A 27,729-nucleotide genomic window follows, 5' to 3' on the forward strand; every position below is an offset into this window, starting at 1 on the left:
GCTAAAACTAGCCAGCAGAGCTCACACAACAAGATTATGAACCGGATTTACAAACCCTGGATTTGAAGGGATCTCGTTTGTGTTAACCATGGCTGGCCCTGGTGCAGGTATCATGCCACACCATACTACGGAACCAAAAAACATGGAATGGAGACCTGAATCAGGCATAGGCAACCTCAGCCCTCCAGATGTTTTGAGACTACAATTCCCATCATCCCTGGCCACTGGTCCTGTTAGCTAGGGATGATGGGAGTTGTAGTCCCAAAACACCTGGAGGGCCAAGTTTGCCTATGCCTGACCTGAATCCACATGGAAAGTGTACTCTGCATTTCCTAAACACAATCAGGTCCGCAATGGATCACAGTCAATTCAGATTCAGTTTACCATCAGTTCAGATGGGTGTGTGTGTGTTTCCTGTGTATTTAACACCGTCTCTGGGGGTTTGGGGCTCTTTTAATTAACACGCTAAATTTGGTCTAACAGCTTAAACTTAATTTCCCCCCTCAAATTATAAAGCCTATGCCCCCCATTGCCTTGGCATAATATAATTGTTATTTAAGTACTGAAAGTGCAGTTTGACACCAAACATATAAATCACCGGCTGATTATCTTACTTGACAGGTTCTGCACATCCTTGGAGTCTCCTGCACAGACTAAGATTCCTATGCCTTCTCTGAAGCTGTCCACCCAGGAGAAAAGGGAGCTGCAAGACTGGCCCAGCAGCTGAAGCCTCTTGGCTGCCAGCACAGCAATGACACCCTTGCGGAAGAGGTGGATCATGCTGCCGCCATGTTTTTGCTTCTTCGCCTGGCCGTCGCTTGGCTTCCTTTCCTCGGCCTCGGACAAAACGTTGGCCAGAGTCCGGATCTCTTGCTTGAAAACATCACAGGTGTTGACTTGATCTTGGAGGAAGTCCCTTTGGGTCGATAAGGCGCACGAGCGGCTGTAGAGCGCATACAAGGCTCCAGAAAGCAGCGCGCACGCCGCCAGAAGAGACATGTGCTCTTTTTGGTTTTGAGTCAACATGGTCTTAAAGTGCGAGTTCTCAAAGAGCAACTGCTCCTGCCTCTTTTCGGCGGCGGCAAACTTCTCTTTGGCTTTCTCTGCCATTTCTTGATATTTCTGCAAATATGGGAGGAGATATGGGTTTCAAGGAACAGAATCAACCGGCAGCCTCTTTATAAATCGGGAGAAATGGCAGAAGCAATGGGGCGCACGGCAAAGTCCAGAACATCAAAGCCCCAAGGCTGCTGCATCGCTCTGTAACCAGCCCATTAAATCCAACCTCTGCAAAGGCATGTTCAAAATTATGAGCTCGCTAAAGAGCCAATGAAAGTGAAGCTGCATTTTCAAAACAAAATAAAACAAAACACCAAGCCCTAATCTCATATTCCAAACCTATAAAAGTCAAGATGCTCATCAGTGGAAGAAGAGAAGCAGCGCTGTCCTTAAAACATGACACCAGCAACTGTTTAAAAGGGCTTTACAATAAATTTTATATAGAAACTGGATAAATATCAATTTGGATTACTACAAGGACTTTACAACAGCCATATTGCACTGTCTGAGTGACTAAAAGTTAAAGGCTGAGCTTGGGAAAGAAATTTGGGGAAAGTTACATCCTACAAACAGGAAAAAACTATTCTGGAATGAATATGTTAAATATTTTGAATAACTGTTGCTACAGATAATTGTCAGATAAGGAGGCAGGAGTTCTTTTTATCTATTTTTCTACTGTTTTCCATTATCTTAGTTATTTTTTCTGTTTCCTCTTTCTCTTTTCTATATCCTTGTGTTCTGTAACGATCATGAGTATTCCATTTGTATTTTCCTCCTCTTTGGTATTCTTTTTTTGATATATTGCTTTTTATTATCTTTTTTATAACTGCCTTTGGATTTTAGTGCTAAAAATCTTCAGTAGGATTGTTTTAAATAAATAAATAAATGTCACGCCAGCAATGATTCACAACATACTGCCGGGTCAAAAAAAATCATGAAACCAATATCACGATATGGACTTGAAACCGGTTTTGGATGATAAATATCGCCCAGCCCTAACACACATCGTGATTCGCGATATATTGCCAAGTCACAAAAAAACTATGAAATCGATATCGTGATACAGACTTCAAGCTGGTTTTGAATGATATAGCGCCCGGCCCTAAACTCGGCTACTTCCTATACTAATGCTGTGCTAGCCCTGCTCTTCAAAAAGAAGATGCAACCACCGTGTCACCTGTTGGATCAACATCTCAACTTGTGCTTAGGGGCATAGGAAGGGGGGCGGTGGGGGTGGACCACCCCAGGTGCCCACCCCCTGGGTGCCCTCACTGAGGGGGGTAACATTCGGCGTGCCACTGCGCCACTTTGCCGGCAGCATTCCTCACTTCCCCACTTCCCAGTTTTGACAGATTAGTGGAGGCTTGGGAGTCACGGGCAGGCAGCGCATCAAATGTCCGCCATGGGCAGCTCACTCCACCCCTGGCTGCAGGGCGCTCACGCTGCCCTGGGCACCCAAGCAGCTATCCCGTGCCTGGGAGGGCACCCTCTGCGCCACACCCCCCTCGGGAGCACACCCGCACTGGGCAGCGTGGGCAGATGCTCTGCTGCTGGCCAAATGTATGCCATTTATGTATCTGCCTTACCTTGTAACCTGCCCCTTGCCCAGGTACTGATCTGCATTATGCATTAAAGTCTTTGACAGCAGCCAGACTAGGAGTTTGACTTCTTTGTCTGGTGCTAAGAGCCAGGGCAAGTGTCGACTTCAGCTTCCAAATTAACTCAATTTTAAGAAAATGAGGGGAGATGGCCCAAAGTTGTTGAGCCTCTCCCCCCACGTAGCTGCGGGCAGGAAACATCCCCCAGATCGCTCCACACTCGCTGTGGCATTGGGGGGAGCCACGCTCCTGCTAACTGGCTGGCTGGCAGTGCACCACTTCTCCCCCCCCCCCCAATGCTACTATCCGTGTATTGGACGACCTCAGTTTTTTGACATGATTTTTGAGTCAAAAAACTTCGTCCAATACACAGAAAAATATGGTAACGCAGGCCAATAGTGCAGTAATCCATAACCATCTTATCAAGACTTAGCAAGAGCAAAGTCAATGGCTTAAAGAACAATTATGCTAGGGTTTTGGTGTTTGTTTTTTAAAGAAAAGAACAGGACACATGGCTGGGTTAAGTTAGTTTAGCAAAAGAGAATAGTAAACTAGGGAAAACCTGGAGAGACAGAAATAGATAGGCAGCAGCTGGAAAGGGGAAAGTAAAGGTGATCTTTTAATTACTTTGCAATCAACCCCCTACTTATATATTCACAGATTAATTATGTCTCAGGCAGAATTGTATTTTCAAGAGAACGCTCTTTGTATTATTTGATCAATCACTTATTGCTTTATTCTTCACATACATAATACCTGATATTCCAACGAATGCTCAAAAACTTAATTCGGACAAGTACGTAAATTAATGACTGAATAATAAGCATTGTGAGATTGAAGTCACAGTAATACTTTGGGATACGCATACACACAGAGCGAGAGAGAGAGCACAGCATCTCTAACTCGTTCAGTCCATGAAAGTGAGCATGGATGTAGATGCCTATTGCAAATTTTCAACATAATAAAAAGCTTTGTATGCAGTATTTGCATAAGTTAAATTCATTCATGGCCCTGAATGCCAATTCACTAGACAGGCTAACAGTTTGCCTTTCTATTGAATCGGCATCCTGGGCTATTAATACATTTATCTACTTTATCTAAGCTACGTTAGCAGAATGGAAAATGAATATTTTACCGTCTCAGGAAATTATGCATCATCGGCAAGCCTAGCCTATGGGATGCCCATTGCTGAACTACAACTCCCATCATTCCTGACCCTTGGCCACAATGCTAGTTGAGGCTGATGGGAGCTGCATTCCAATACCCTGCATTTTTAAACATTATTCGCAATTACGAAAATGCGAGTGGAAGTGAAAATTCGCATAATTCAAACTCACAGAAAGGAAGCATTACAATAGTAAATTAACCATTGAACACTAAAAACAGGTAGCTCTCTTGAATGACTGTTTCCTTGCTTCTATTTTGGCAACCCTATCAACCGAATTGTCAAAAGAGAATTGCAGAGAAAGCTCTCCATGGAGATCTTAAGGTGGTTAAGCCTTTCTTGACTTGTAATAGGCATGCTTCATTTTTGCAAAGCCACTTCCAACCCTAGGTAGGAGGTGGTGTTGCGGGCTTCCAGCCCCCAACACCCGCACGGAGGCTGGTTCCCAGTTCCGCGCATACAGGGGGAATCCTCTGCCGCGTCATCCCCTGGCCAGCCTATCGCCTGGCTCAGGGGGCGTGGCTTGCCGCATTTAAGGCAAGCGCGGCAGAGGAGCTTCCTCTTTGCCGCCAATCAGCTGGGGAATTTCCCACCCACCCTCCCTTTAGGTTTCTCCTTTGACCTTGCTATGGACTTCGGTTGGTCGCCATTAAGGGGCCTAGTAGGAATTTTTCCACTCGGCAAATTGGCACCGGCCATTTGGTTTTTTTGCCTACCTCGTAGCAAATCGTCACAACTTCCATGGTTTGGCAGTTAGGCATTGCTTCTAGAAGTAGCAAAAAAGTAACCTGAATTTGGGAAGTGCGGTGGGGGAGGGGGGGAGGAAGAAAACACAAACTTGCGGATCTTGGCCCTCGGAGGTGAAACGTCCAGAATTTAAGAAGGCAAATATAAACTCATACAGAGTCAAAAAGAAAAGTTCAGCTGGCATCTGTTACTAAAAACAAATAGGCCCAGTATCACTCTATCTATCTATCAAAAAGTACAGTCATACCTCGGGTTACAGACGCTTCAGATTGCGGTTTCTTGGGTTGTGGACCACCGAAACCCGGAAGTACCTGAATGGGTTACTTCCGGGTTTTGGTGGTTTGCACATGCGCAGAAGTGCCGAATCGCAACCCGCACGTGCACAGACGTGGGTTGCGAACACTGCGGGTTGTGAACGTGCATCCCGCACAGATCACATTCGCAACCCGAGCATCCACTGTACAGCAGTCTTCCTTCCTTTGCCATATAAATGTAGACGCACAGACTGCGTTTTTTCCCCCTTCGGCAGCTTGTAATTGTTTTGTGCCCAAACCTACGTTGCTTCTAATATTTCCTCAGAACCTTAAAAGTACAATTTCTTGAAAGGAACAGCAAGATTCTGTGCCTTGAAAGACTGGCAGCCCGACTTCATGGAGTGGAGCAGCTTTGAGAGGTGGCTCCCTGGGTTACGGCACTCTGCGGACTTCAAGAACCCTTTAAAAAAATTAGTCACTCCCCTGGAGAGTACAACTCTATTTTATCCTGTTTCTTGCTGGGTCTTTATCCTTTATGTTGGCAAGAAGACAAGACTGCAAACTGGAGACTTAATGACACCTGGGCTTCAAAGGACTTCACTTTATTTCAACTATTTTATTTTCCTCTCTTACAACCCTCACTTTGATTCCACTAAACACATGATAGTCTTCAACTAATTCACCTCTTCTGATAACAGTCCTGATCCTTCATAAAGCAAGTCAATTCTTCAAAGGGAGGGGCATCCCTTGCCCTAGAGAATCCCCCAACCCTTCTATTTGACGAGTCTCGTTCCCCCCCCCATAGATCTATTCACTATCGCATTATTTGTTTTTATGTGAATATCTTTTTGCCTGTGTACCTGTGCTTCTGATTATATCCACAAAACCAGATAGTTGTTTGTAAAGGAGGTGGCCTATCGATGTTGTTGGACTACAACTCCCATCATTACTGACCTCTGGGCACTCTGGCTGGAAATGACGGGAGCTGGAGTCCCAGCAGGTTGTACAGGGATACAAGTTCCCAAGCCTTGTGTAATAATAATAATAATAATAATAATAATAATAATAATAATAATAATAATAAATTATTTATACCCCGCCCATCTGGCTGGGTTTCCCCAGCCACTCTGGGTGGCTTTCAACAGAATATTAAAATAGAATAATCTATTAAAAATTAAAAGCTTCCCTAAACAGGGCTGCCTTCAGATGTCTTCTAAAAGTCTGGTAGTTGTTCCTCTCTTTGACACCTGTGGGAGGGCGTTCCACAGGGCGGGTGCCACTACCAAGAAGGCCCTCTGCCTGGTTCCCTGTAACTTGGCTTTTCGCAGGGAGGATACCACCAGAAGGCCCTCGGAGATGGACCTCAGTGTCCAGGCTGAACGATGGGGGTGGAGACGCTCCTTCAGGTATACTGGACCAAGGCCATTTAGGGCTTTAAAGGTCAGCACCAACACTTTGAATTGTGCTCGGAAACATACTGGGAGCCAGTATATTATAGCAATGATTATTTACACAGCACCTACGTGCTCAATTCAGCTCAAGTAAATAATCTCTATCATCTATCAAACAACCCTGATACGTTGATAGGATGTTATTATTCCTGGAAGATAAGCCAAGACTATGCAGGGAACGAGGTGCTGAGTTGCGCCCAACACTGGGGGGAGAGCAGCACATGACGTCACAGACATCGTGCATGACTGTCACATGGGTAGAGCCCAGCCATGTGACATTTGTGCTCTAAGCAGTGCTTGTCGGCCCAGGGTGAAATCCTGTCAAGGTCGCACAATGTCAGGGCAACATCCCACCATGCCCCCTCTTCCCCCTCAAGATTGGGGGGGGGGGCTGAGCCCCATCTCTGTGGACATTGGAGGGCTGTAGAGGCCTCAGCCCCATAGCGTTGGCAAGCCTGACTCCGGGAATTCACTGCCAAGGTGAGATTTGAACTGGACGGCAGAAGTTCCCTGATCTTTGTCTTAACCGCTATGCTACAGTAATGGTTTTATTAAGACACTGTTTTGTGTTTACTGGGTGGTGATATTCCTACACATCCCTATACAGAATCCGAAAGGGTGCTAGACTACAACAAAGTCATTGGCTTCCGATGTTCCAAAACTGCATGACTTCAGAACTGAGGTGAGGAAAATGAATGTTTGAGTGTTTCCCTAATCTAAAATTCAGCAAAAATGTTAAAAAAGGACGCATCAGGAGTAGGCTAGGTTAGAGTGCTTTCTAATGTGCTGGGTGGTTTTTGACAGGTGGGTACATAAATATGCCCCAATTGTGGAACAGCCCAAGGAAGGCTCCTTCCAAGGAAGGAAGGTCCTGTGTGAGTGTCTGGAAGCGGTTGGAGGATGGATGGCGGCTAACAGATTGAGGTTGAATCCTGACAAGACAGAAGTACTGTTTTTGGGGGACAGGAGGCGGGCAGGTGTGGAGGATTCCCTGGTCCTGAATGGGGTAACTGTGCCCCTGAAGGACCAGGTGCGCAGCCTGGGAGTCATTTTCGACTCACAGCTGTCCATGGAGGCACAGGTCAAATCTGTATCCAGGGCAGCTGTTTACCAGCTCCATCTGGTACGTAGGCTGAGACCCTATCTGCCTGCAGACTGTCTCGCCAGAGTGGTACATGCTCTGGTTATCTCCCGCTTGGACTACTGCAATGTGCTCTACGTGGGGCTACCTTTGAAGGTGACCCCTACAACTAATCCAGAATGCGGCAGCTAGACTGGTGACTGGGAGCGGCCGCCGAGACCATATAACACCGGTCTTGAAAGACCTACATTGGCTCCCAGTACGTTTCCGAGCACAATTCAAAGTGTTGGTGCTGACCTTTAAAGCCCTAAACGGCCTCAGTCCAGTATATCTGAAGGAGCGTCTCCTCCCCCATCGTTCTGCCCAGACACTGAGGTCCAGCTCCGAGGGCCTTCTGGCGGTTCCCTCACTGCGAGAGGCCAAGTTACAGGGAACCAGGCAGAAGGCCTTCTCGGTAGTGGCGCCCGCCCTGTGGAACGCCCTCCCATCAGATGTCAAAGCGATAAACATCTACCTGACATTCAGAAGACATCTGAAGGCAGCCCTGTTCAGGGAAGTTTTTAATACGTGACATTTTGGTGTATCTTTCATCTTTGTTGGAAGCCGCCCAGAGTGGCTGGGGAAACCCAGCCAGATGGGCGGGGTACAAATAATAAATTATTATTATTATTATTATTATTATTATTATTATTATTATGCCACAATCTCTTTCTGAAAGTTGTTTGGTTCTGAGCATTTCTCAGGGTATTTCTCAGGGTATTTCAAAGCTGTTGCCTTTCTTCTAAGTGGGGAAAGCATTGCACAACTCTGTGTCCTCTCAGGATAACCTTTAAACCAGAGCAATCCTATTTTCGTAAGGCTAAGGGGTTGGAGCATAGGAGCATGGGATCAGGCAGCCACAGGTTCTTAACCTGAGGATATGTTAAGAGGGGGTCCCGGGAGCTGCTGCTCATGAAAGAGGGTGCAAATGAGGGAATGGACTAAATGGATCTAGAAAACCAGTTTCCTCCAAGAGCGCCTGGATCGGGTCTGTGACCACCCATCCACTCAAGAACTATGCCCAAGAATGGGAGAAGGATATTCTACAAGCTAGAACATGTGCAGAGGAGGGAAACCAACCTGAGATCTACAGATGTAGAGCAGTATACAAATTGAAGAAGAAAAAGGTCAAGATCTGGGACCCAAATGAGGAATGACTGAGGGAGTTGAGTATGCTTACCCTGGAAAAGAGGAGACAGATGAGATGCTACCGCCATGTCTCTTCAAATTGTTAGAATTCCTGCTCCATGATTGCAGTCATGGGATTTTAGTCTATCACATGACGGTGTATGTTTTGACTCCACAGGGTGAGAAGTGACAGAGACAGGATGTTTGTGTTACTGTGTTCCTTGAAGTGGGACTATTGTCCTTTGTTCTTTTTCCCTCTGCTGTCTGATGCTAGAGAGAGAGGGAGCCATGTTGCAGTGCTCCGTGTGTGTTTATATGTAAATAAAGTAGATTAGCCAAAATGCTGAGTTGCTGAAGTCTCTCACATGAACTGCGCAGACTCTGTGGATGCCTAAGTGTGCTGATGTCTGTTGGCATCAGTCATTGTGATGTTCGGGCTGAAGAAAGCTTATGAAGCTCCTGAACGATCAACCAGGAGGGAGGGAACATGCCAGTCAGGCATGTGTCTCTGCAGTGGCGTAGCGTGGGTTGTCAGCAAGGCAAGTAATTTGCGCCCCCTAACCCATGGATTTGCGCCCCCTAACCCTAACCCCCAGATGTTGCGCCCGGTGCGGCCGGGCCCCGCTGCACCCCCCACGCTACGCCACTGTGTCTCTGCCAGGGTCCTACTCAAGTGTAGGCTGAACTCCTGAGACAAATATCTAAAGGGAAGACAGAGAAGCTTGTTTTCTCCTGCTTTTGATTGTAGGACATGAACTAATGGATTCAAGTTACATGGAAGGATATTCAGACTAAACATCGGAAAGAAGATGGGAAGAGCTATTTGACAGTGGAACTCCCTTGGGAGGTGGTGGACTCTTTCCTTGGTGGTTTCTAAGCAGAGGTTGGATTGCCATCTGTCAGGGATGCTTTAGCAGAGATTTGCATTGTAGGCCTGGATAAACCCATGAATGTAAATACTTTGCATATATACTTCTTTAGCTATATGTTCTACAAAGTAAACACTTTTGAATATTTTAACACGTGTTTGGACATTGTTCTAATTTCAAGGAAAGAATCGGTATTTGGGCTTCCTAGCTGCAATTGAGCTACTCTGCCAACAAAGCATTAAGTGAATATTAATTCTACGGAAGATTTACAAATTAACTCTTGTTGCAGTATCATGGTGGCTACTTCTTTACACCTTAGGGCAGAGGACAACAAAAGCCACAGTCAACGGCCTTTGGGTGTTCATAAACTCAGAAAATATAGTCCAACAGATACTGGCCTCCTTGGGGTGCCATAACCTTTAGCTAGGATAAATAGCTTATGCCAAGACTACTTTATCTTGCTACCTCGCTCACAAGAGTGCAGACTGTTTCTGTGTGTTTAACCACCTTTTGTTACGGCAACTAGCCTATGAACCGATGCCTGATACACAGTTCAGCATAAAGTGAATTTCAATAAGTTTAATTCTACCGCACCGTAGGAAGAGCAATCACCAAGAGGCGAAAGCATCTGGTGCTCCGCGTAATAACACAGAGAAGCCAATGTTTTCACTCTGCAGGTAACTTTCGCATGGTAACTAAATGGGAAATACAACTGCAGGATCCAATTAAACAATGCAAGTTCTGGAATGCCTTCACACAAATTCATACACTTCCTAAAGAAAGTAGAAGTTAATAGTACCAAAAACAGAGAGAAAGAAAATCATTTCTTTAAGCACACAGATATTCCCAAGCAATTTAAAATTGGTTTGGAACTCAAACCACTGAAATAATATACTAAATATTTAAAGAATACTTTTAGAAGTTTATGGTTTCCTGGCAGAAATATTGTACCTGTGCCCTTGCATGAACTTCCCCGAGGAGCCCAGAATATTGCTGTTCCAATTCCTTCTTCTGCTTCAGCCAACAGCTTTCCTGAGCTTTCATCTGTTCCGTTACTTTGCTGAAAGTGTCTTCCTGGGTCTGCTGAAGCTCCCTCATTGTATCAGACTTGTTCTTACAAACATACTCAAGGTGAGATATCTGCATGGTTATAGCATGAAATAAAATCTTTGTTTAGCATTCTTTATGGGTATATTCCCAGCCCTAACTTAAACCAGGGCACTTGGAAAAGTATTCAACATTGTGGGCCGAACCCCGCAACCCGGGGGGAAATCAAGAGCTCTTTGGTAACAGTGAAAAGCCAACTATATCCAGAGATCTGACTCACACTGCACAAATGAAAATTCCGATAATAAACTAGTATGCAGGCTTCACTATCGGTTTATCTTCCAAAAGCCTCAGCATAAAGACCCACGCTAGTGAAAGAAACAAGCCAGGAGCTCAGGGGTGTAGTGGGGACGACGACAGGGGGGGCCACGGTCTGGATACACGGGGTTTTTTAAAAATGTATTTTTTATTAAAGATTTCTTGGTTTACAAAAGGGGGGAAGAGGTGGAGGGGGCCATGGTGAGTGGGGTGGAGTTGGGTGGCGATGTTTCTATTTTACTTAATGTATGTGTGGGGTTTTGTGTCAGCATCGCTTGTATGGGTCCGCTTGACTATTTGCTTGTGTTCCTTTGGTGGTAAGAGAAGTTGGAGTTGGCCTAGGGCAGCGGTTCTCAACCTGCGGGTCCCCAGATGTTGTCGAAGTACAACTCCCATCACCCCTAGCTAGCAAGTCCAGAGGCTCAGGGATGATGGGAGTTGTAGTCCAACAACATCTGGGGACCCACAGGTTGAGAACCACTGGCCTAGGGCATGGGTAGGCAAACTAAGGCCTAGGGGGGCGGATCTGGCCCAATCGCCTTCTCAATCCGGCTCGCGGATGGTCTGCGAATCAGTGTGTTTTTACATGAGTAAAATGTGTCCTTTTATTTAAAATGTACCTCTGGGTTATTTGTGGGGCCTGCTTGGTGTTTTTACATGAGTAGAATGTGTGCTTTTATTTAAAATGCAACTCTGGGTTATTTGTGGGGCATAGGAATTTGTTCATTCCCCCCCAAAAAAAATAGAGTCCGGCCCCCCACAAGGTCTGAGGGACAGTGGACCACCCCCCTGCTGAAAAAGTTTGCTAATCCCTGGCCTACGGTGTGGTTGGTTGTCTTTGATTGGCTGTAGTGAACTTTGCTTTCATGTGTGAGTGGGGTGGGTGGGTGTTTTTGAATCAGTTTAGCCACATTGATTTGTATGCTGTTGGTGGATTCTTGTCCTTGTCTTGTTGGGCTGTGTATGTGATAAAGGGGAGCCGTACTGGGGTGAAGGCGTCTTCTTCCATTTGTCCCCGTATCAGTTTCAGTTTATTGGTAAAGGTACCCCTGACCATTAGGTCCAGCTGTGGCCGACTCTGGGGTTGCGACGCTCATCTCGCTTTTTTGGCCAAGGGAGCCGGCGTACAGCTTCCTGGTCATGTGGCCAGCATGACTAATCCGCTTCTGGCGAACCAGAGCAGCACACGGAAACGCCGTTTACCTTCCTGCCAGAGCAGTACCTATTTATCTACTTGCACTTTGACGTGCTTTCGAACCGCTGACCTTCTGATTGGCAAGTCCTAGGCTCTGTGGTTTAACCCACAGCGCCACCTGTGTCCAGTTTATTGGTTAGTTTTTCTAATAAGACTGTTTCCCATACTATTTGGTACCATTGGTCCATGATTACTCCTGACAGGTCTCTCTGATGTCTGGCTATGGTGTTTCTGATGACACGATTTTGAGAGAGCACAAACCAGGTGTCCCCATGCAGGGATCCCCGTCCTCCCCAGCCTGCCATCAGGGGTCTCTGAATGGCTGCCCGGCTGTGAGCACAACAGGGCCTGTGTTGGTTGGCCAGACCCCCCCCCGCCTGGGCAGGTGGTACAGCACGGCCCCGTGAACCCTTTGTGCCCCATGCCCACCCACTGGTGTGGGTGGCAAGGGCTGGCACAGGGTGTGTGTTCACCCTCTGTGTCCTGCCCTGCAGGTATGCCCCGGGCACCAGCAAAGGACGCAACACCACTACAGGAGGTAGTAGGGCCTAGAGCAGGCATAGGCAAACTCTGGGCCTCCAGATGTTTGGGACTACAATTCCCATCATCCCCAACTAACAGGACCAGTGGTCAGGGATGGTGGGAATTGTAGTCCCAAACATCTGGAGGGCCAGAGTTTGCCTTTGCCTGGTCTAGAGATCCCATCCATCAGCCTTCAGGCGTGTTTGGCAGCTAATCTCTCCCTGCACTGAGTTTTCTACTCACTCGCCACCTTTCCTGTTGCAAATCAGTAACAGGGCCCAAATGATGGATTGGGCAGATTCTTGTGCTGTGATTAGGCACTGCACAAAGCAAACTGCCTTGTAAAGCAGCATGCTAGGTGAAGTGATTTTCCTGTTGAATTAATTAACCCGTGAATATAGACACATTAAAAACTAATCTGATGGGGAAAGCATTACATATTTGCTACACCCAATGGATAAGCATATGCATAATTTTAGAGAGTAATAATAATAATAATAATAATAATAATAATAATAATTTATTAGTACCCCACCCAGCTTTCAACATACACAGTTGCTCTGTTTCTCAAAACAACAACTCCTGAAAACAGATTAAGTTCTGTCATTATTGTTTGATGGTTCAGGTGATCCACTCCTGCCAGAATTTCAAAGATTTAAAAGTGGTTGTGTGTCGGGTGTTAAAGAAACGTGCTTAAATTGGCATGCCTCTAGGTTTGTTTTAATGCAGATAATCTAGACAGCAAGGCCAAACGTATTCATTTTATGCAACTGCAGATGAGAATATTTATTACAGCAAAAGTAGTTTGGGAAGTAGCACTCCCTAGTTAACTAAAGTTAATCTAGCCTCATAATTAACCGATAATGAGGTTACCTTTTGGGTTGTTTCAAAACTAGACTTAATAAAAACAAGAAGGGGGTTTGGGAGTGTTGAACTTCTCTGTGCTGCTTGGATGAGAAACTGAACCAGCTCCATCTTACAAAATGATGGCAATGCCTTCCTTTTTGCCTATTTCAATGCACATTTGGGGAGCTGCATCCCTAGATTTTGGGATCTTCTCAGCACCCTGTGAAAGATCTAGGAGCTTCCCCTCTTTTTTGAAGACCTTTATTTTTAGGCAGACTTCGTATACCCCACATTTTACCAATTGTTTTAATGCTGGCTGTTGATTTAATTCTACTTTTTTCCCTGCTTGCAATTCTATTTACATGTTTACAATCTTTTAATTCCACTTCGGGAATCTGACAGGATTGAAAAAGCATGTGGGAAAGAACCCAAATAAAGTATATACCTAACTGCAGTTTCTATACACTGGGTAGCAATTCATCTCCAGTTAAGTCCCAGTTACGACCATCCTCAACCACTTAGCTGACAGAGGCATTTATTAAGCAGTTTGTAGAGCTTCAAAGTGCTTTTTCGACTACCAGTTTGAATTAACTACTTTGGGGCGGGGGGCAATATTTCAAACGAAATTTCCTTAGTGCGTTTGCTTGGCTCTTAGGTGCAGACTTAAACCATCCCTCCATCCTAGACTTGAAATGAGTTCTGGCCGATGCAAAACATTTCCTCCTCCCCGTCCCTTCGGAGCGAGGCCAAAATCTGAAACTTTGCTACCAGACCACAGAACGCAACTGCAGCTCACCCAATGAGCCAGGAATCGAAGTCTGCAGAAACATTACAACTAAGGCTGTTGAGCCACTTCATCATAACAAAATGAGGGAATTATTTATTTTCAGCGAAAAACCACACAGCATATTCAAGAACTTCACTTGCCGGGGCCTCCCTTGAGGAAAATATTTATCTTCTTTAAACTCATGATGTATTTATCACTACACCCTGCATTATATTTACAAAATGTAAGCATATCAAAGAAGAGCCTGGGCCATTTCTTGGGAACACTCTCCAAATAATTCCCTCCAATTCGCAAGCAAATATTTTAAAGATGATGTTCCTCCAGTCGGTGCATTTTGTTTCTGTTTTATGCCGAGATAAAGAGTTGGTTTATTAGTGTAAATGACTAAGTTCTTTGAATAGCTTCATCAGTAAGATTAATTTATTTTCTTTTAATTAGGTCCCTGTGGCTAACACTGGCTAGTAGTATTAGCAAGTCCTGCATAGAAGCTGGAGCTTAGAGACTTCATAAAGACTTCAGTCACATTTACATGCCCACAGCAATGGCATCAAACCGAGCTGTAGACAAGCCGTAATTAACGGTATTGAATTATTAACATCCAAATTCTTTTTGAAATAAGATGAATGTCAGTCCTTTTTAACGATACTGTGATGTGGACAAATGTCACTGGATTTAATAGAGTCGGCTGGTGCCTGAGGACAGTACCTTCTCATTAGCCTTGTTGAGGTCTAAGATCAGGGCATCAACATTCTCCTGCAAGACTGTGCAAAGCTCTGGCCAGGAGAATTTATCCAGGATGCCTTCTGGTTGTTTAAGAAGAACGCAGCCCGCTACCAAGTGCTGGTACAAAGTGTGGAGGAAGGTTAGCTTCTCCTGCGAGACGGGATTTAATAAAAAGGAAGAAAGGGGGGGGGGGAGAGAAATAACGGTAAATGGAGTCAGAGTCCAACAAAATACGTCATGTAAACAATAATGTGTGTGTTCCAAAGGAATATACGACCTATGCTCCAATCATTAGTCAAGATCAGAAAACAGATAATTGCCCATTATATATATATATATATATATATATATATATATATATATATATATATATATACACACACACACACGCTGATCCTGCAGACACTTTCTAGAATCCAGGGCACCTGCTTTTCTCTCTGGCAAAGGGCAGAATGAAGAGGCACAGGATCAGACCCCGCACAATTATGCAAACCATAACCAACATATTTTTGCATCTGTTAATGAGATGCTGATTGCAGTTATCTAATACAGTCAAACCTTGGTTCCCGAATGGTTCCGTTGTGGAACGCTGATAACCCGGAAGTAAATGCTCCGGTTTTCGAACGTTTTTCGGAAGCCGAATGTCCAACGTGGCTTCTGCTCGAGTGGCAGGAAGCTCTTGCAACTAATCGGAAGCCACGCCTCGGTTGTCAAATGTTTCGGAAGCCGAATGTGCTTCCGGAACAGATTACTTTCGACAACCGAGGTTCGACAGCAAGCAACAAAAAGACCACAGTAACACTTTGGGTAAGCGACAAACCGAGTGTTAGGGGGGTCAGCTTCTGAAAAAGGCAGCTGCGAGTTTAGGTCTCCATAACTCTCCTGGCTTCAGCGAAAGGAACCCAAAGCCTCTGGAGCACAGCAGGAACTCCCGCCGCGCTCCAGAGGCTTCTGGTTGCCTTCACTGAAGGCAACTGAACGAACCTTGAACGCACTGAACACACCTTGTTTTAGAGGGGGAGAAAAAGAAAAAAAATTCTCCCCCTCTCTGCGCAGCGCCCCTTCAGCAAAGCGGCAGGAGAATTTCTGCCGCCTCGCTGAAGGGGCGCTGTGCAGAGAGGGGGAGAATTTTTTTTCTTGTTCTCCCCCTCTAAAACAAGGTGCGCCCTATGGTTGGGTGCGTCCTATAGAGCGAAAAATACGGTAATTTGGTTTTTTTTCTTGCATTAACCGTATCCAGTACAGTCATACCTCTTGTTACATTTGGTTCAGGTTACGTCTTTTCAGGTTGTGTCCCGCAGCGACCCGCAAGTACCGGAAAAGGTTACTTGCGGCTTTCGCCGCTCGCGCATGCGCTCAGAATGATGTCATGCGCGTGCGCAGAAGCGGCGAATCGCGACCTGCAGACACGAGTTGCGTTCTGCTCATATTGCGAACGGGGCTCTGGAATGGATCCCGTTCGCAACCAGAGGTACCACTCTACATAGGTTACAACACAAATATATTTAGGAAAACAAATTAGACTATTCATTCCTTGGAGGCTTTTAAGCGGAGGTTGGATAGCCATCTGTCATGGATGCTTTAGTCGAGATTCATGCACTGAAGGGGGTTGGACTAGATGGCCTTTGAGTCCCCTTCCAACTCCATAATTCTGTGATTCTATTATTAGCTATGGAGTCAACATTATAGCTCTCTGACAGTTCTTCTGGTTTCTCATCAATCTACAGGGCAGAAGAACTGCATCCTGCATCATTTCACATGATGCAAACTGATTTAAGAGTTTTTCTCCAAGTCCAAACCAAAAGCTAGAATCCCGATCCAAACCCCACTAGGTTCGGTAAAAAAGATTTCCACAGCTTCCAGTATGCTTTAGATACGGTCCAACTCAGAACGTTTCCAAAGAGATTTTACAAAGGCATTAAGAATGGAATTGCGATTGTGATTCTTCCCCGTCCCTAGACCAAATTTTGGTGTTTTAAATCCCTCGTGGGAAACCACCAACAAGGCACAGTGAAATATTAACAAAAAGCGTTTCCACCCAATCTTTGGCTTCTCGTTGTTAATTTAATCTGTCGCCATTGTGTCCTTTTTGCTTGGGCTGTGATAAACCAAGCATGGTAATCATCCGTTTGGCCTGGAGAAGGAATCCAAGGTTCCAGAATCAATTCACACATGTCGAACTCAACCACAACGCTGTAGACACGCTGACTTTACAATATAGTCAGGCTTCTAGTTTCCTCTACTTTAATCACTATCTGATGAGAAGAACAATTCCAACCGGTCCATATGGACACAATTTAAATCCCAGACTGTTAGAAGGGTGGAAAGAATGTTTCCTTTTTACTCACTTGGCATTCCCACTCGTATTTGTTAGAGTAATGAGCTCAATATGCAGCACAATTTAGATAAAGAATAATACAGTTGATGTACCTAGCGCAGGAAAAGTTGTGTGTGCAAAAAAAAACCCCAACAACCAACCAGCAACAACAACAACTAAGTGCAAGCACGCTGTGTATTTTTAAAAATAGGATAAACAACATGGTAGAAAGCGTGTTTCAAAATAACACTTCATGAAACAATTATTGTACACAGCAGACCGTAATCTGCCGCTACCCAAAAAACAGGAAACTAATTTTACTTGGTTGGTGGGCGTGTAAAATGACCCAGATCCTACCTGCCCTGCTGCATTTTTTGGTTGTCATTTGAAACAGTTAACAGCAATTAGTGCCAAGGGATTGCAAAGCTAATCCGTTCCAAATGCAGATATGTTCCAAATGTATATGTTTGATTTAGCAAAGCAGGAGCTAAAAATATGTATAAAAAACCCCAAACCTAGACATGTTTCTTAAAATACACTTATGTCTCTTTGCAAGAGCTCCATAATATTTTTTTAAAAACTGAAACGAATAAAATACTTAATGGCAGAAGTAAAATCACATATGGGCCTTGCAGAGGGCCTGCCGTAATGTAACATCTTATTGTGGAATCTAAATCTACAAAAGAGTCATCTGATATATGCAAATGTGAGACACTAGGATTAAAGATGCATTTGGACAGACATCTTGTTCCTGATAATACCTCTGCATCCTTCTCATAAGCTTGAGCAAGCTTCTGGATATCATGTTCAGATTCTTCACAACGCACTTTTTCCTTCTCCCAGCAGTGCAGTAGATTCTGAAGTTCCTTTTTCAAAGTGGCTATTAAACATTCTCTATCTGCACTCTTGGCTTGCCAATGGGTTAACTCATTGTTGGCACCAGCAAGGCTATTTTTCACTTCCTAAAAATGACACGGTAGAAAACAGAAGAGGTAACAGAAGCAAAGCATCCTGCCTCTGTCTTGATAGCCCTGAAAATAGGAAATCCAGTACGTTTCCGAGCACAATTCAAAGTGTTGGTGCTGACCTTTAAAGCCCTAAACGGCCTTGGCCCAGTAGACCTGAAGGAGCGTCTCCACCCCCATCGTTCAGCCTGGACACTGAGGTCCACCTCTGAGGGCCTTTTGGTGGTTCCCTTGCTGCGAGAAGCAAACTTACAGGGAATCAGGCAGAGGGCCTTCTCGGTAGTGGTGCCCGCCCTGTGGAACGCCCCCCCCACCAGATGTCAAAGAAATAAACAACTATATGGCATTTAGAAGACATCTGAAGGCAGCTCCGCTTAGGGAAGTTTTTAATGATTGATGTTTTAATGTATTTTTAATCTTTTGTTGGAAGCCACCCAGAGTGGCTGGGGGGAAAATAAATAAATAAAAATAAGAAGAAGAAGAAGAAAAGAAAAGCCATTTATTCCAGTTATAATCTACAACAACAACTACTACTACTACCGCCAATACAGAGTTTAACCCCAGAGCTGGATAATGATAATGGAGCGGTTTGTATGAAACCATGTTTTCCCTTCCTACAACCACCCTAGAAACTTCTAGTGTTTTAACAAACATTTCTAGAGACACCATTTCCAAAATCTGCAAGGGTTCAACTTTCAGAAATTGGAAGATTTTTCCACAGAAACGCTTCAAAAGTTAGGGGTGGGTTGGAGGGGGAATGAAATTAACAGTAGGGGGGATACACACACACACACACAAATGAATTAAAGGAAAACAGCAATGCAATCTTATTCATGCCTACTTAGAAGTAGAACCCACTGAGTTCAATTGAGTTTACTCCCAGGTGAGTGGAAAGAGGATTTCAGCATAGGTGTAAATTCGCAGTGCTGAAGCCAGGGCCGGCGCGTCCAGGAGGATAATTGAAGCAGTTGCCTCGGGAAGCAAATCCTGTGGGGCTGTGCTCCCATGGCCACCCCCCGCCCCTGCTCTCAGGGTCACCTAGCTGCAGCAGCTTCTGGCGAGATCTTGCAGGACTTTTTGCAAGATCTCACCAGACGTTGCTGCTGCACAACCCTGGAAAGCGAGGTTTCAGGGGCGGCACCACTCCATGTCACCTCAGGTGGCAAAACAACACAAGCCCCCCCCCCACTCTCACAATTGCATAATTTGGGGCGACAGTATTAAGCCCAGATAGGGGACACATGGTACCTCTGTCAGGAGTCAACAGGATATACCTGACTCATCTAAATGAAAAGATGACTGTTCAAACAAGAACAAGAATACTTTTAAGGCTAAGATTTATATTCACACTGTAGGCACAAGAACTAAGGAAACACAATGAGGAAAATAAAACTATAAAATAGGTTTGTATTGGGTTCAGAGAAGCAAGAGTGGAACGCTGCTTTTGGAATGGGGTTCCCCATCTATTTCTCTTCCTTGCTGACCCCTTTCTCCCCCCCCCCCAAAGGACTCTTAAGAATCTGGAATTCCTTTAGTGTTATGTGACATGGCATGAGGGGCTGCGGCAGAAATTGGGGGTCCCCTTGCACAGCTGAATCGTTTTTCCAGTTGCACAGGGCACCTTTGGTCAAACTACTCCAGCAAAAAGTTGGTTAGAACAACATTCTGGCATTCCATCATATCTTCAGTGACAGGTTATCAGCCCTAAACCATTTACCGTATTTTCGCTCTATAAGACGCACCAGACCACAAGACGCACCTAGTTTTTGGAGGAGGAAAACAAGAAAAAAAATATTCTGAATCTCAAAAGCCAGAACAGCAAGGGGGATCACTGCTCAGTAAAAGCAGCAATCCCCCTTGCTGTTCTGGCTTCTGGGATAGCTGCGCAGCCTGCATTCACTCCATAAGATGCACACACATTTCCCCTTACTTTTTAGGAGGGAAAAAGTGAGTCTTATAGAGCAAAAAATACGGTATTCTGGACTAAGCCATTTATTCTGGACTTAGACATTTATTCTGGACTTAGACATTTATTCTGGATGCAGGTGGCGCTGTGGGTTAAACCACAGAGACTAGGGCTTGCGGATCTCTGATCGGCGGTTCGAACCCCCGCAACGGGGTGAGCTCCCGTTGCTCGGTCCCTGCTCCTGCCAACCTAGCAGTTTGAAAGCACGTCAAAGTGTGAACAGATAAATAGGTACCGCTCCGGCGGGAAGGTAAACGCACTGCTCTGGTTCGCCAGAAGCGGCTTAGTCATGCTGGCCACATGACCTGGAAGCTGTACGCCGGCTCCCTCGGCCAATAAAGCGAGGTGAGCGCCACAACCCCAGAGTCGGTCACGACTGGACTTAATGGTCAGAGGTCCCTTTACCTTTACCTTTAAGCCTACTGAAGCTCATGAAACACCCAAAGATATGTTTTTCAGGAGCTCCTTTCCCCACCAAGATGAAACACATTGGAAATATATTTAATGCGACGAAACATTTAGGGATGTTAATATAGAGATACCTGAAGTTCTTGAGCTTGAAAATTTAGTTGGTGTTGGGAAGCTTCAAACTCTTTTGCCATCTTCTCAGACACAACTGTCATTCTCTTTAGCTGGGAGGGATAGGTGAGAAGGAATAATAAAATTGCAATATAATTGCTGACAGATGAAGCACGATCCTATGCACACTGACTTTTCTAGCAGTAACCCTCACTGAACAGAGCGTCCATTGCCATAATACTTGTGAGTGTAAGCCTTGATGTTTTTCTAGTTTAGTATGTTTCCTCTTTTATTATATCGCACTTTCGCTCTCCACGGTATTCCCTCTAGCCGGCATCACCTAAAGCTGCACAAAGTGTATTTTCTAACTGTCAGCCACAACTGGGTTCCAATAAAATCATTAGCCTCTCAACTCTGCAAGCCTGTGCATGTCTACTCAGGAGTAAGTGCTCTTGAGTTCCATGGGACTTTGCAAGCAAGGACATATGGCTTTCAGCCCAAGTGCGGCTCGATGTATACTTTTAAAATCTGCTAAAACAAGCCCAATGGTCATGATTAATACAGTCATACCTCGGGTTACAGACGCTTCGGGTTGCGCGGTTTCGGGTTGTGCACCACGCCGAACCTGGAAGTACTGGAACTGGTTACTTCCAGGTTTCAGCGCTTGCGCATGGGCAGAAGCACTAAATTGCGCTTTGCGCATGCGCAGAAGCACCAAATCATGACCCACACGTGCGCACACGCAGCGCTGTGGGTTGCGAACGTGCTTCCCACACGGATCACGTTTGCAACCCGAGCGTCCACTGTATACACATCTGAAATACGCGACGCAGGAAGAAGCTGCGTGGATCTTTGTGTATTTTTAAGCAGCTAACACTCTTTTACAAGCCCATGAAGCTATGCAAGGTGCAACAAGGGACTGGTTTTGAATGAACATGCCTAGAGATTATCTAATTTTTTTGTGGTTGTTGTTTTTCCAGAAAGTTTAGTTACTAATTACATTAAAGGGAAAGAGAGCTAGAAGACACTCTCGGTGAGGGAAAGGGAAGAAGGGCATAGAGCTGCCCCATCTGCATATCATGCTCTCAGTGGTCTCTGGCTCCATATGACAACTTCAGGGTCGAGCACCGGCAGTCCTACTGGGAAGTCTTGTGGCAGGTCATCAGTTGGCCCCGCACTGCTTGCGATTCATTTTCCTTGACAGTTCATTCTTCTTGCTGACAGAACACTCTCTCTGCTTTCTTAACAGCCACCCCCTTGGTCTCCCCCACCGCTGTCTCTGGCATCATTTCACAACAAAACAACCTTCCCGAGCCAAGGCCTGCTGAGTCGACTTTTCAGCGGCGCTGAAGATCAGGTGCCATTCAGCCTCCCAAATAAAAATTCACAGTGGATATCCTGCGTCTGGTCGCTCAATCCTAGGCCTCGGAAGGCTGCTAAACATGTGGGTTGTCAACAGGAGAGACCTAACAGGGGCCGGCGTGTACAGATATGACTTTATTTTGTGCCCCTCTGAAATGCTCCAGCCTACTTGATTTTGCAATTTGGCTGCTTGCAATTATTTACTATAATGGACCAAAAATGCTTCTTAACATTCTTATGGTTCAGTATTTTAGAAATGTGTGTGTGTGTGTGTGTGTGTGTGTGTGTGTATGTCTAAAATACTGAACCGTGAAAATACTGAAAATACACAGTGGTACCTCGGGTTAAGTACTTAATTCGTTCCGGAGGTCCGTTCTTAACCTGAAACTGTTCTTAACCTGAAGCACCACTTTAGCTAATGGGGGCCTCCTGCTGCTGCTGCACTGCCGGAGCACGATTTCTGTTCTCATCCTGAAGCAAAGTTCTTAACCTGACGCACTATTTCTGGGTTAGCGGAGTCTGTAACCTGAAGTGTCTGTAACCTGAAGAGAATGTAACCTGAGGTACCGCTATATATACACACACACACATATTCATTTTGATTTCCCCTTGCTTTTGTCCAAAAACAATTGTCTCTCATAAATTCTAACACAGAGTAATCACTCGGTGCAAGCTCCTGAACTGCTGTTGTTATCATTTATTGCCTGCCCTTCACCTTAAGGTCCCGGGGCAGGTTTCAATTATACTGCCATTGAACAGTTTAAGCTCCAGGATGAACAGGGGAAAAACCCCCACCCTGGCAAGCAGTAGAATATAGCTAGGACATATCACAGACCAATCCATAACTCAGTTCAGATGAAGTAATTTGATTTAAGTTCCATTTAACACCTAATGAAGTTAATGAGACTAAACCGACATAAAAAGTACGTGTTTAATGAACTTCTGTTCCTGCACTAAAGCACTAAAATACAGGGTATCTCAATCATTATAAACACTTTAATAAATTAAAAATTCCTATGCTGGATAACTTTAACAAAGCAGCCAGCTCTCTCCAGCAGGACTTAAAAACGCATAGAACATTCAAAGCGGTACAAAGGATCTCAACTTGTAACGTAATTGTTTTCCTAATGCAAAAGCATGCACATTTATTCACCTGTAATCACTTTAAGGTATTTATGCCAAAATCGCACATTATATATTTATGCTAAAGCCTTCAAAGAAGCAGTGGGTGATAGGCATCAGGTATGCATGTGTATTCACTAAAAATAATTGGGAAGCACAATGCTTTGCTTGATGTGTATATATTTATATTTTTAAAAGCGCACAGCTGAAGAGTTTCCGAAGTTTAAGTGAATCATGACCATAGGGCAAGCTTAGAGGAAGAACAGTGACAAAAGATTATTTCTTTTTCTTATCTGTGAAGCTGTCAACTCAACATTCCCAGTGTTTTGACCTCTGTAACAAGCAAGGAATCTCTAGTATTGGGGGCCGAAGGCTATGTGTAAGGAGCCAAACAGTGCAAGCGTTACCTCATTAGATGCATCTTCCAGCTTGTTCTGGTAATCTGTCAAGGTATGCCTCAAAGTCTCAAGGACAAGAGTGAAGCTCGGAGGTTTATCTTTGTCCTTGTGAATGCCTGGAGAAAAATACAGAATCAAAACAAAGCCCTTCGAGTTGAACAGAAGACAGAAAACTTCTCCAAGAGCAACAGAGATATTTAAATTAGTTGGGCTCCAGTGACAATACAGAATGTTGAACAACCACCGTGTTTTCTCTGAGGCATACTGGAGTAACTGTTCTTTAATGCCAAGCAAAGCTTGAAGAAAACTCTCGCACTGTGGCTGCAAATTCACCACATGAAAAATATTAACTCCAATTTGGCTTCCTGCACGTCATGAGGTCTATCTCTGATCTTATTTTTTAAAGGGGTCTAATGACCACAGTTCAACGTGTCGTTCGGAAATGATAGCCGTCCAAATGAAGCAAATATTTGTTTTTAAGTGTGCGGCATTCGTGCCTTTGTCGCTTCAGGTTCAGTCATGCCTTTCAAATGGAAACGTTCCTACACGTGCCAAGGAACATAGGACATCCTATTATGCCTGAGTGCAACTTAACGCCGTTGAAATGTGATTCTGAGTGTTATTTATCTCCCTACCCTGCATGCAAATGGCGGTGGGGAAAATCCAGTTGATTATTGAAGCCATTCAAACTTATGACCACAAAGTCCCCAGTGCTCCTTTCACTCTTACCCCCTCCACTCTCCAGCTCAGATTCCAGTATTCCCACTTGTCATAACTGGTACAGTCGTGCAAGACTTCTGCTATGAGCTCAGATCATGGTTTGGCACGCCATCAGTCAAGTCACTTTCTCAAGATTTGTGCCAAACTGCAATCCAAGCCCAGTGACCGCAAACAACTTTATCCTAAGAACCGGTCCTGAACACCCTTCCCAAGAACTAGGAACAAAATCAGCTCAGATGGGCATTTAGCTTCTAGGAATATTTTTTAAAGGAGCATTATCAGGTACAGTGGTACCTCAGGTTAAGTACTTAATCCATTCTGGAGGTCCGTACTTAACCTGAAACTGTTCTTAACCTGAAGCACCACTTTAGCTAATGGGGCCTTCTGCTGCCGCCGTGCCGGAGCACGATTTCTGTTCTCATCCTGAAGCAAAGTTCTTAACCCGAGGTACTATTTCTGGGTTAATGGCGTCTGTAACCTGAAGTGTGTGTAACCCGAGGTACCACAGTATTGCTAGAGGAAGAGCCATGTAGATGTACAGTTGTACCTTGGAAGTTGAACAGCTTAGTTCCAGAACATTTTGGCTCCCGAATGTCACAAACCCGGAAGTAAATGATCCGGTTTGGGAAATGTTTTTGGAAGCCGAACGTCCGACGGGGCTTTCACGGCTTCCGATTGGCTGCAGCAGCTTCCTGCAGCCAACCAGAAGCCGCGCCTTGGTTTCTGAACGTTTTGGAAGTCAAACGGACTTCCGGAATGGATTCCGTTCGACTTCCAAGGTACGACTGTACTTCCGAGTTGTTGCACTGCTGCTGTATTGTCCGAAAGGGAACTCATACAGATAAAATTGACAAGCTTTGGCATAACCCCATGCCACATCATACCTAAAAGAATGTTTGCTGAAATTCTACTAGCACACTGAAGTTCAAGGCCTGAAACACTGTGAGCTCCTGAACAGGCATATATTTACAAAAGGTGCATAATAGAATATCCCTTCTCATCCATTGTTCCTAGATTGGAGGCCACCAAGATCACAAGAAAACCTATGCTGCAAATTTTGCCTCTTACATTTCAGAATCTGAAGCTGCGGGTAACAGATTCCACATTTTAAAAAGATCCTTAGAAAACTAATATTTGGGGAAATATCCAAATGAGAGCAGGAGATTCCACATTAAAAGACAAAAATACACACACACAACTGTCTGAACTCTTATGGCTAAACTACAGTTTATTTCTGAGGTTTTTAGTTTTTTAATAGTATGCTTATGCTGACCACTGTGATAGTGAAGAAAAAACAGCCATTCAGAATTGGGTATTTTAGTTTTATTGTTTTATCAAACTGGGGGAGGCAGTGGAAGACAGGAGTGCCTGGTCCATGGGGTCACGAAGAGTCAGACACGACTAAACAACTAAACAACAACAAAATGCTTTGCTTCCCTTGTATTTTATGGTTGATGCTATTATTAAATACCACCCTTGGATCTGTCTGGATGAAGGGCAATTTAGATATAATAAATTAATAAAATAAATAGGCTCCCAATCCAGCTTGGGTCCTGCATAACTTTCCCACCAGAAGCTGACCCCTCCCTGGTTGCTATTTGCCCCTCAAAGGTGCAATTTGCAGTAATCAGAACTATTTTAATCATCGCTGTGCAACTTTGGTGACACCTTCAGTAGTTTTAATGAGTTGTGGGTAAACCTTTTGTTCTATGTCACCCTTCATCCCAGGGTGGTTTACAATAAAAACACAAGGAATGCATACCATAACAACAAATAATAACCCCCCTCCACGAAACACAGTCGAACAGGCCATAGATAGTTAACCAGCAAGAAAGCCCAACTACATGGGCAGAAATTTTATGTAGCCTAGGGATTCGCCGTAGTTGGGATTCGCCTGCCGAAAATGGCGTCCGGGCGGAGTTTTCGGAAAGCGGTAAGAAATGTCCAGGTAAATCTATATTGGAAGTGATGGGTTTGGGGCAATTTTCCTAAAAATAGGCACAAAACTTCATTTTTAATGGAGATTTTGCAAAAACGAAAAGCTCAACAGCTTTTGTGTTTGTATTTTCACTTTTTGAAATATGGCAACCCTAACGTAGTCTCAGGGGCAACCATGGAGAGTCTATCAGGCTACCTCAGGGGCACATACCAAGCAGACTGGTAACAAACAGAACAGTCAAGGTATTTCCTCACATTGACCTCTGCATCAAGGGCAAGTAATGTGCCAGGAGACCCTGAACAAATCTCGTGGTGGGGTTCAAAAAGAAAGGACTGAGAGCAGAGAATAACCAGAAGGCGTGTAATGCTGCCATACTGTTGAAGGTAACCAGTTTTCAGCCAAGAAGAGAGGCTTCCTGGTAGCTTCGTGTAAGCCACTATGAAGGAAAAGTGGGAAATGAACTTAACAAGTACATTTCAAAAATTAGGAAAAATATATAGGACGCGTAGCTTTATCCTGGGAGATTTACTGGAGAGGCAAACTCACAATAAGTTTTAACCACAGGAAATACTATTGTAATGCACACATTTGATTATAGGAGCCTTGGGCTCCAAGCCAGTTGCGTGATGCTAATATTTTATGTACAGCAATTCCATCAGGACTTCCTTAAGTTTTCTTAAGAACAATTTCAAAATTACTACCCCACTAGTTTTCTCTTCATTGATCTTGGGTGGCCAAGGTGAGGCATAGGTTGTAGATATTGTGTGTGTGTGTGTGTGTGTGTGTGTGTGTGTGTGTAACTGGAGAATCCACCAGCCAGCTTATGGCCCCTCAACAATGCACTATGGCTGATCCCCAACTGACAGACGGGAACCAAATCAAATATTGTGTGTACTGTAGGACATATTAGACTGGTCCTCATATTGTCAACATGTGACAGACTTGCCGAAGAGAGTTGGCTGCTGCCATTTTGTGACACAGACCCTCCACGTGTCCCTATTTCCCAGGGATAGTTCTGGATTTACAGAAGCCATCCTGGTTTCTGATTTGATCCCAGAATGTACTGCTTTTCCTTAGGATTCCCTGTTTTCATCGTGTCATGGTCCGCTTCATGGGCGATCAAAGTCCCGGCAGGGGACGTCAGGACCGGGGCAAGATGGTGGGGTGGGAGCAGGAACGGGGGTCCAGAAGCCAGGAGTCAGGAAGCCAAGAGTCCGAGGGTCAGGAAGCAAGGAGTCACAAAGTCAGGGGTCCGAGGATCAAGAAGCAAGGAGTCAAGAAGCCAAGGTTCAAGGATCAGAAAGCAAGAAGCCAAACACAGCAAGGCAGGAAGCATATTGCTGTGGCAAAGAGCCGAAGGGAAATGCTGACCTTATATCCCTTCCCGGCTCTTGCCTCCAGGTGCTGTGAGTTACCAATTGGCCTCACCTGTGGGGCCTCTTCAGAACAAACTCTTCAGAAGGCCCCAGTCCTGCAAAGTCCTACTGGTCACAGGGCCTGGCTGCTGCACACACACCTGACACATCGGAGAAATGCTGAAGGGTATGGAGTCATGTGACCCTGAGCCAAGGAGATAAATAACTAGACAACCT

The 27,729-nt window shown here is 44.8% G+C and overlaps 1 protein-coding gene across 4 annotated transcripts in view; it reads right to left on the minus strand.

The window, feature by feature from the left end:
• Positions 1-27,729, minus strand: part of CCDC171 (coiled-coil domain containing 171) — a 203,550-nt gene that overhangs the window by 116,252 nt on the left and 59,569 nt on the right. For all 4 annotated transcript variants that reach the window (XM_083592876.1, XM_083592874.1, XM_083592875.1 and 1 more), the window contains 6 exons: positions 23,488-23,594; positions 20,620-20,709; positions 17,908-18,108; positions 14,812-14,979; positions 10,343-10,531; positions 615-1,122 (listed from right to left, as the gene is read on the minus strand). In XM_083592876.1, coding sequence (XP_083449002.1) covers positions 615-1,122; positions 10,343-10,531; positions 14,812-14,979; positions 17,908-18,108; positions 20,620-20,709; positions 23,488-23,594 — 1,263 coding nt within the window. The remainder of the gene's footprint in view (positions 1-614; positions 1,123-10,342; positions 10,532-14,811; positions 14,980-17,907; positions 18,109-20,619; positions 20,710-23,487; positions 23,595-27,729) is intronic.

The sequence above is a fragment of the Podarcis filfolensis genome (genome assembly GCF_964270895.1).
Source record: "Podarcis filfolensis genome assembly, chromosome: 17".
Lineage (NCBI taxonomy): Eukaryota > Metazoa > Chordata > Lepidosauria > Squamata > Lacertidae > Podarcis > Podarcis filfolensis.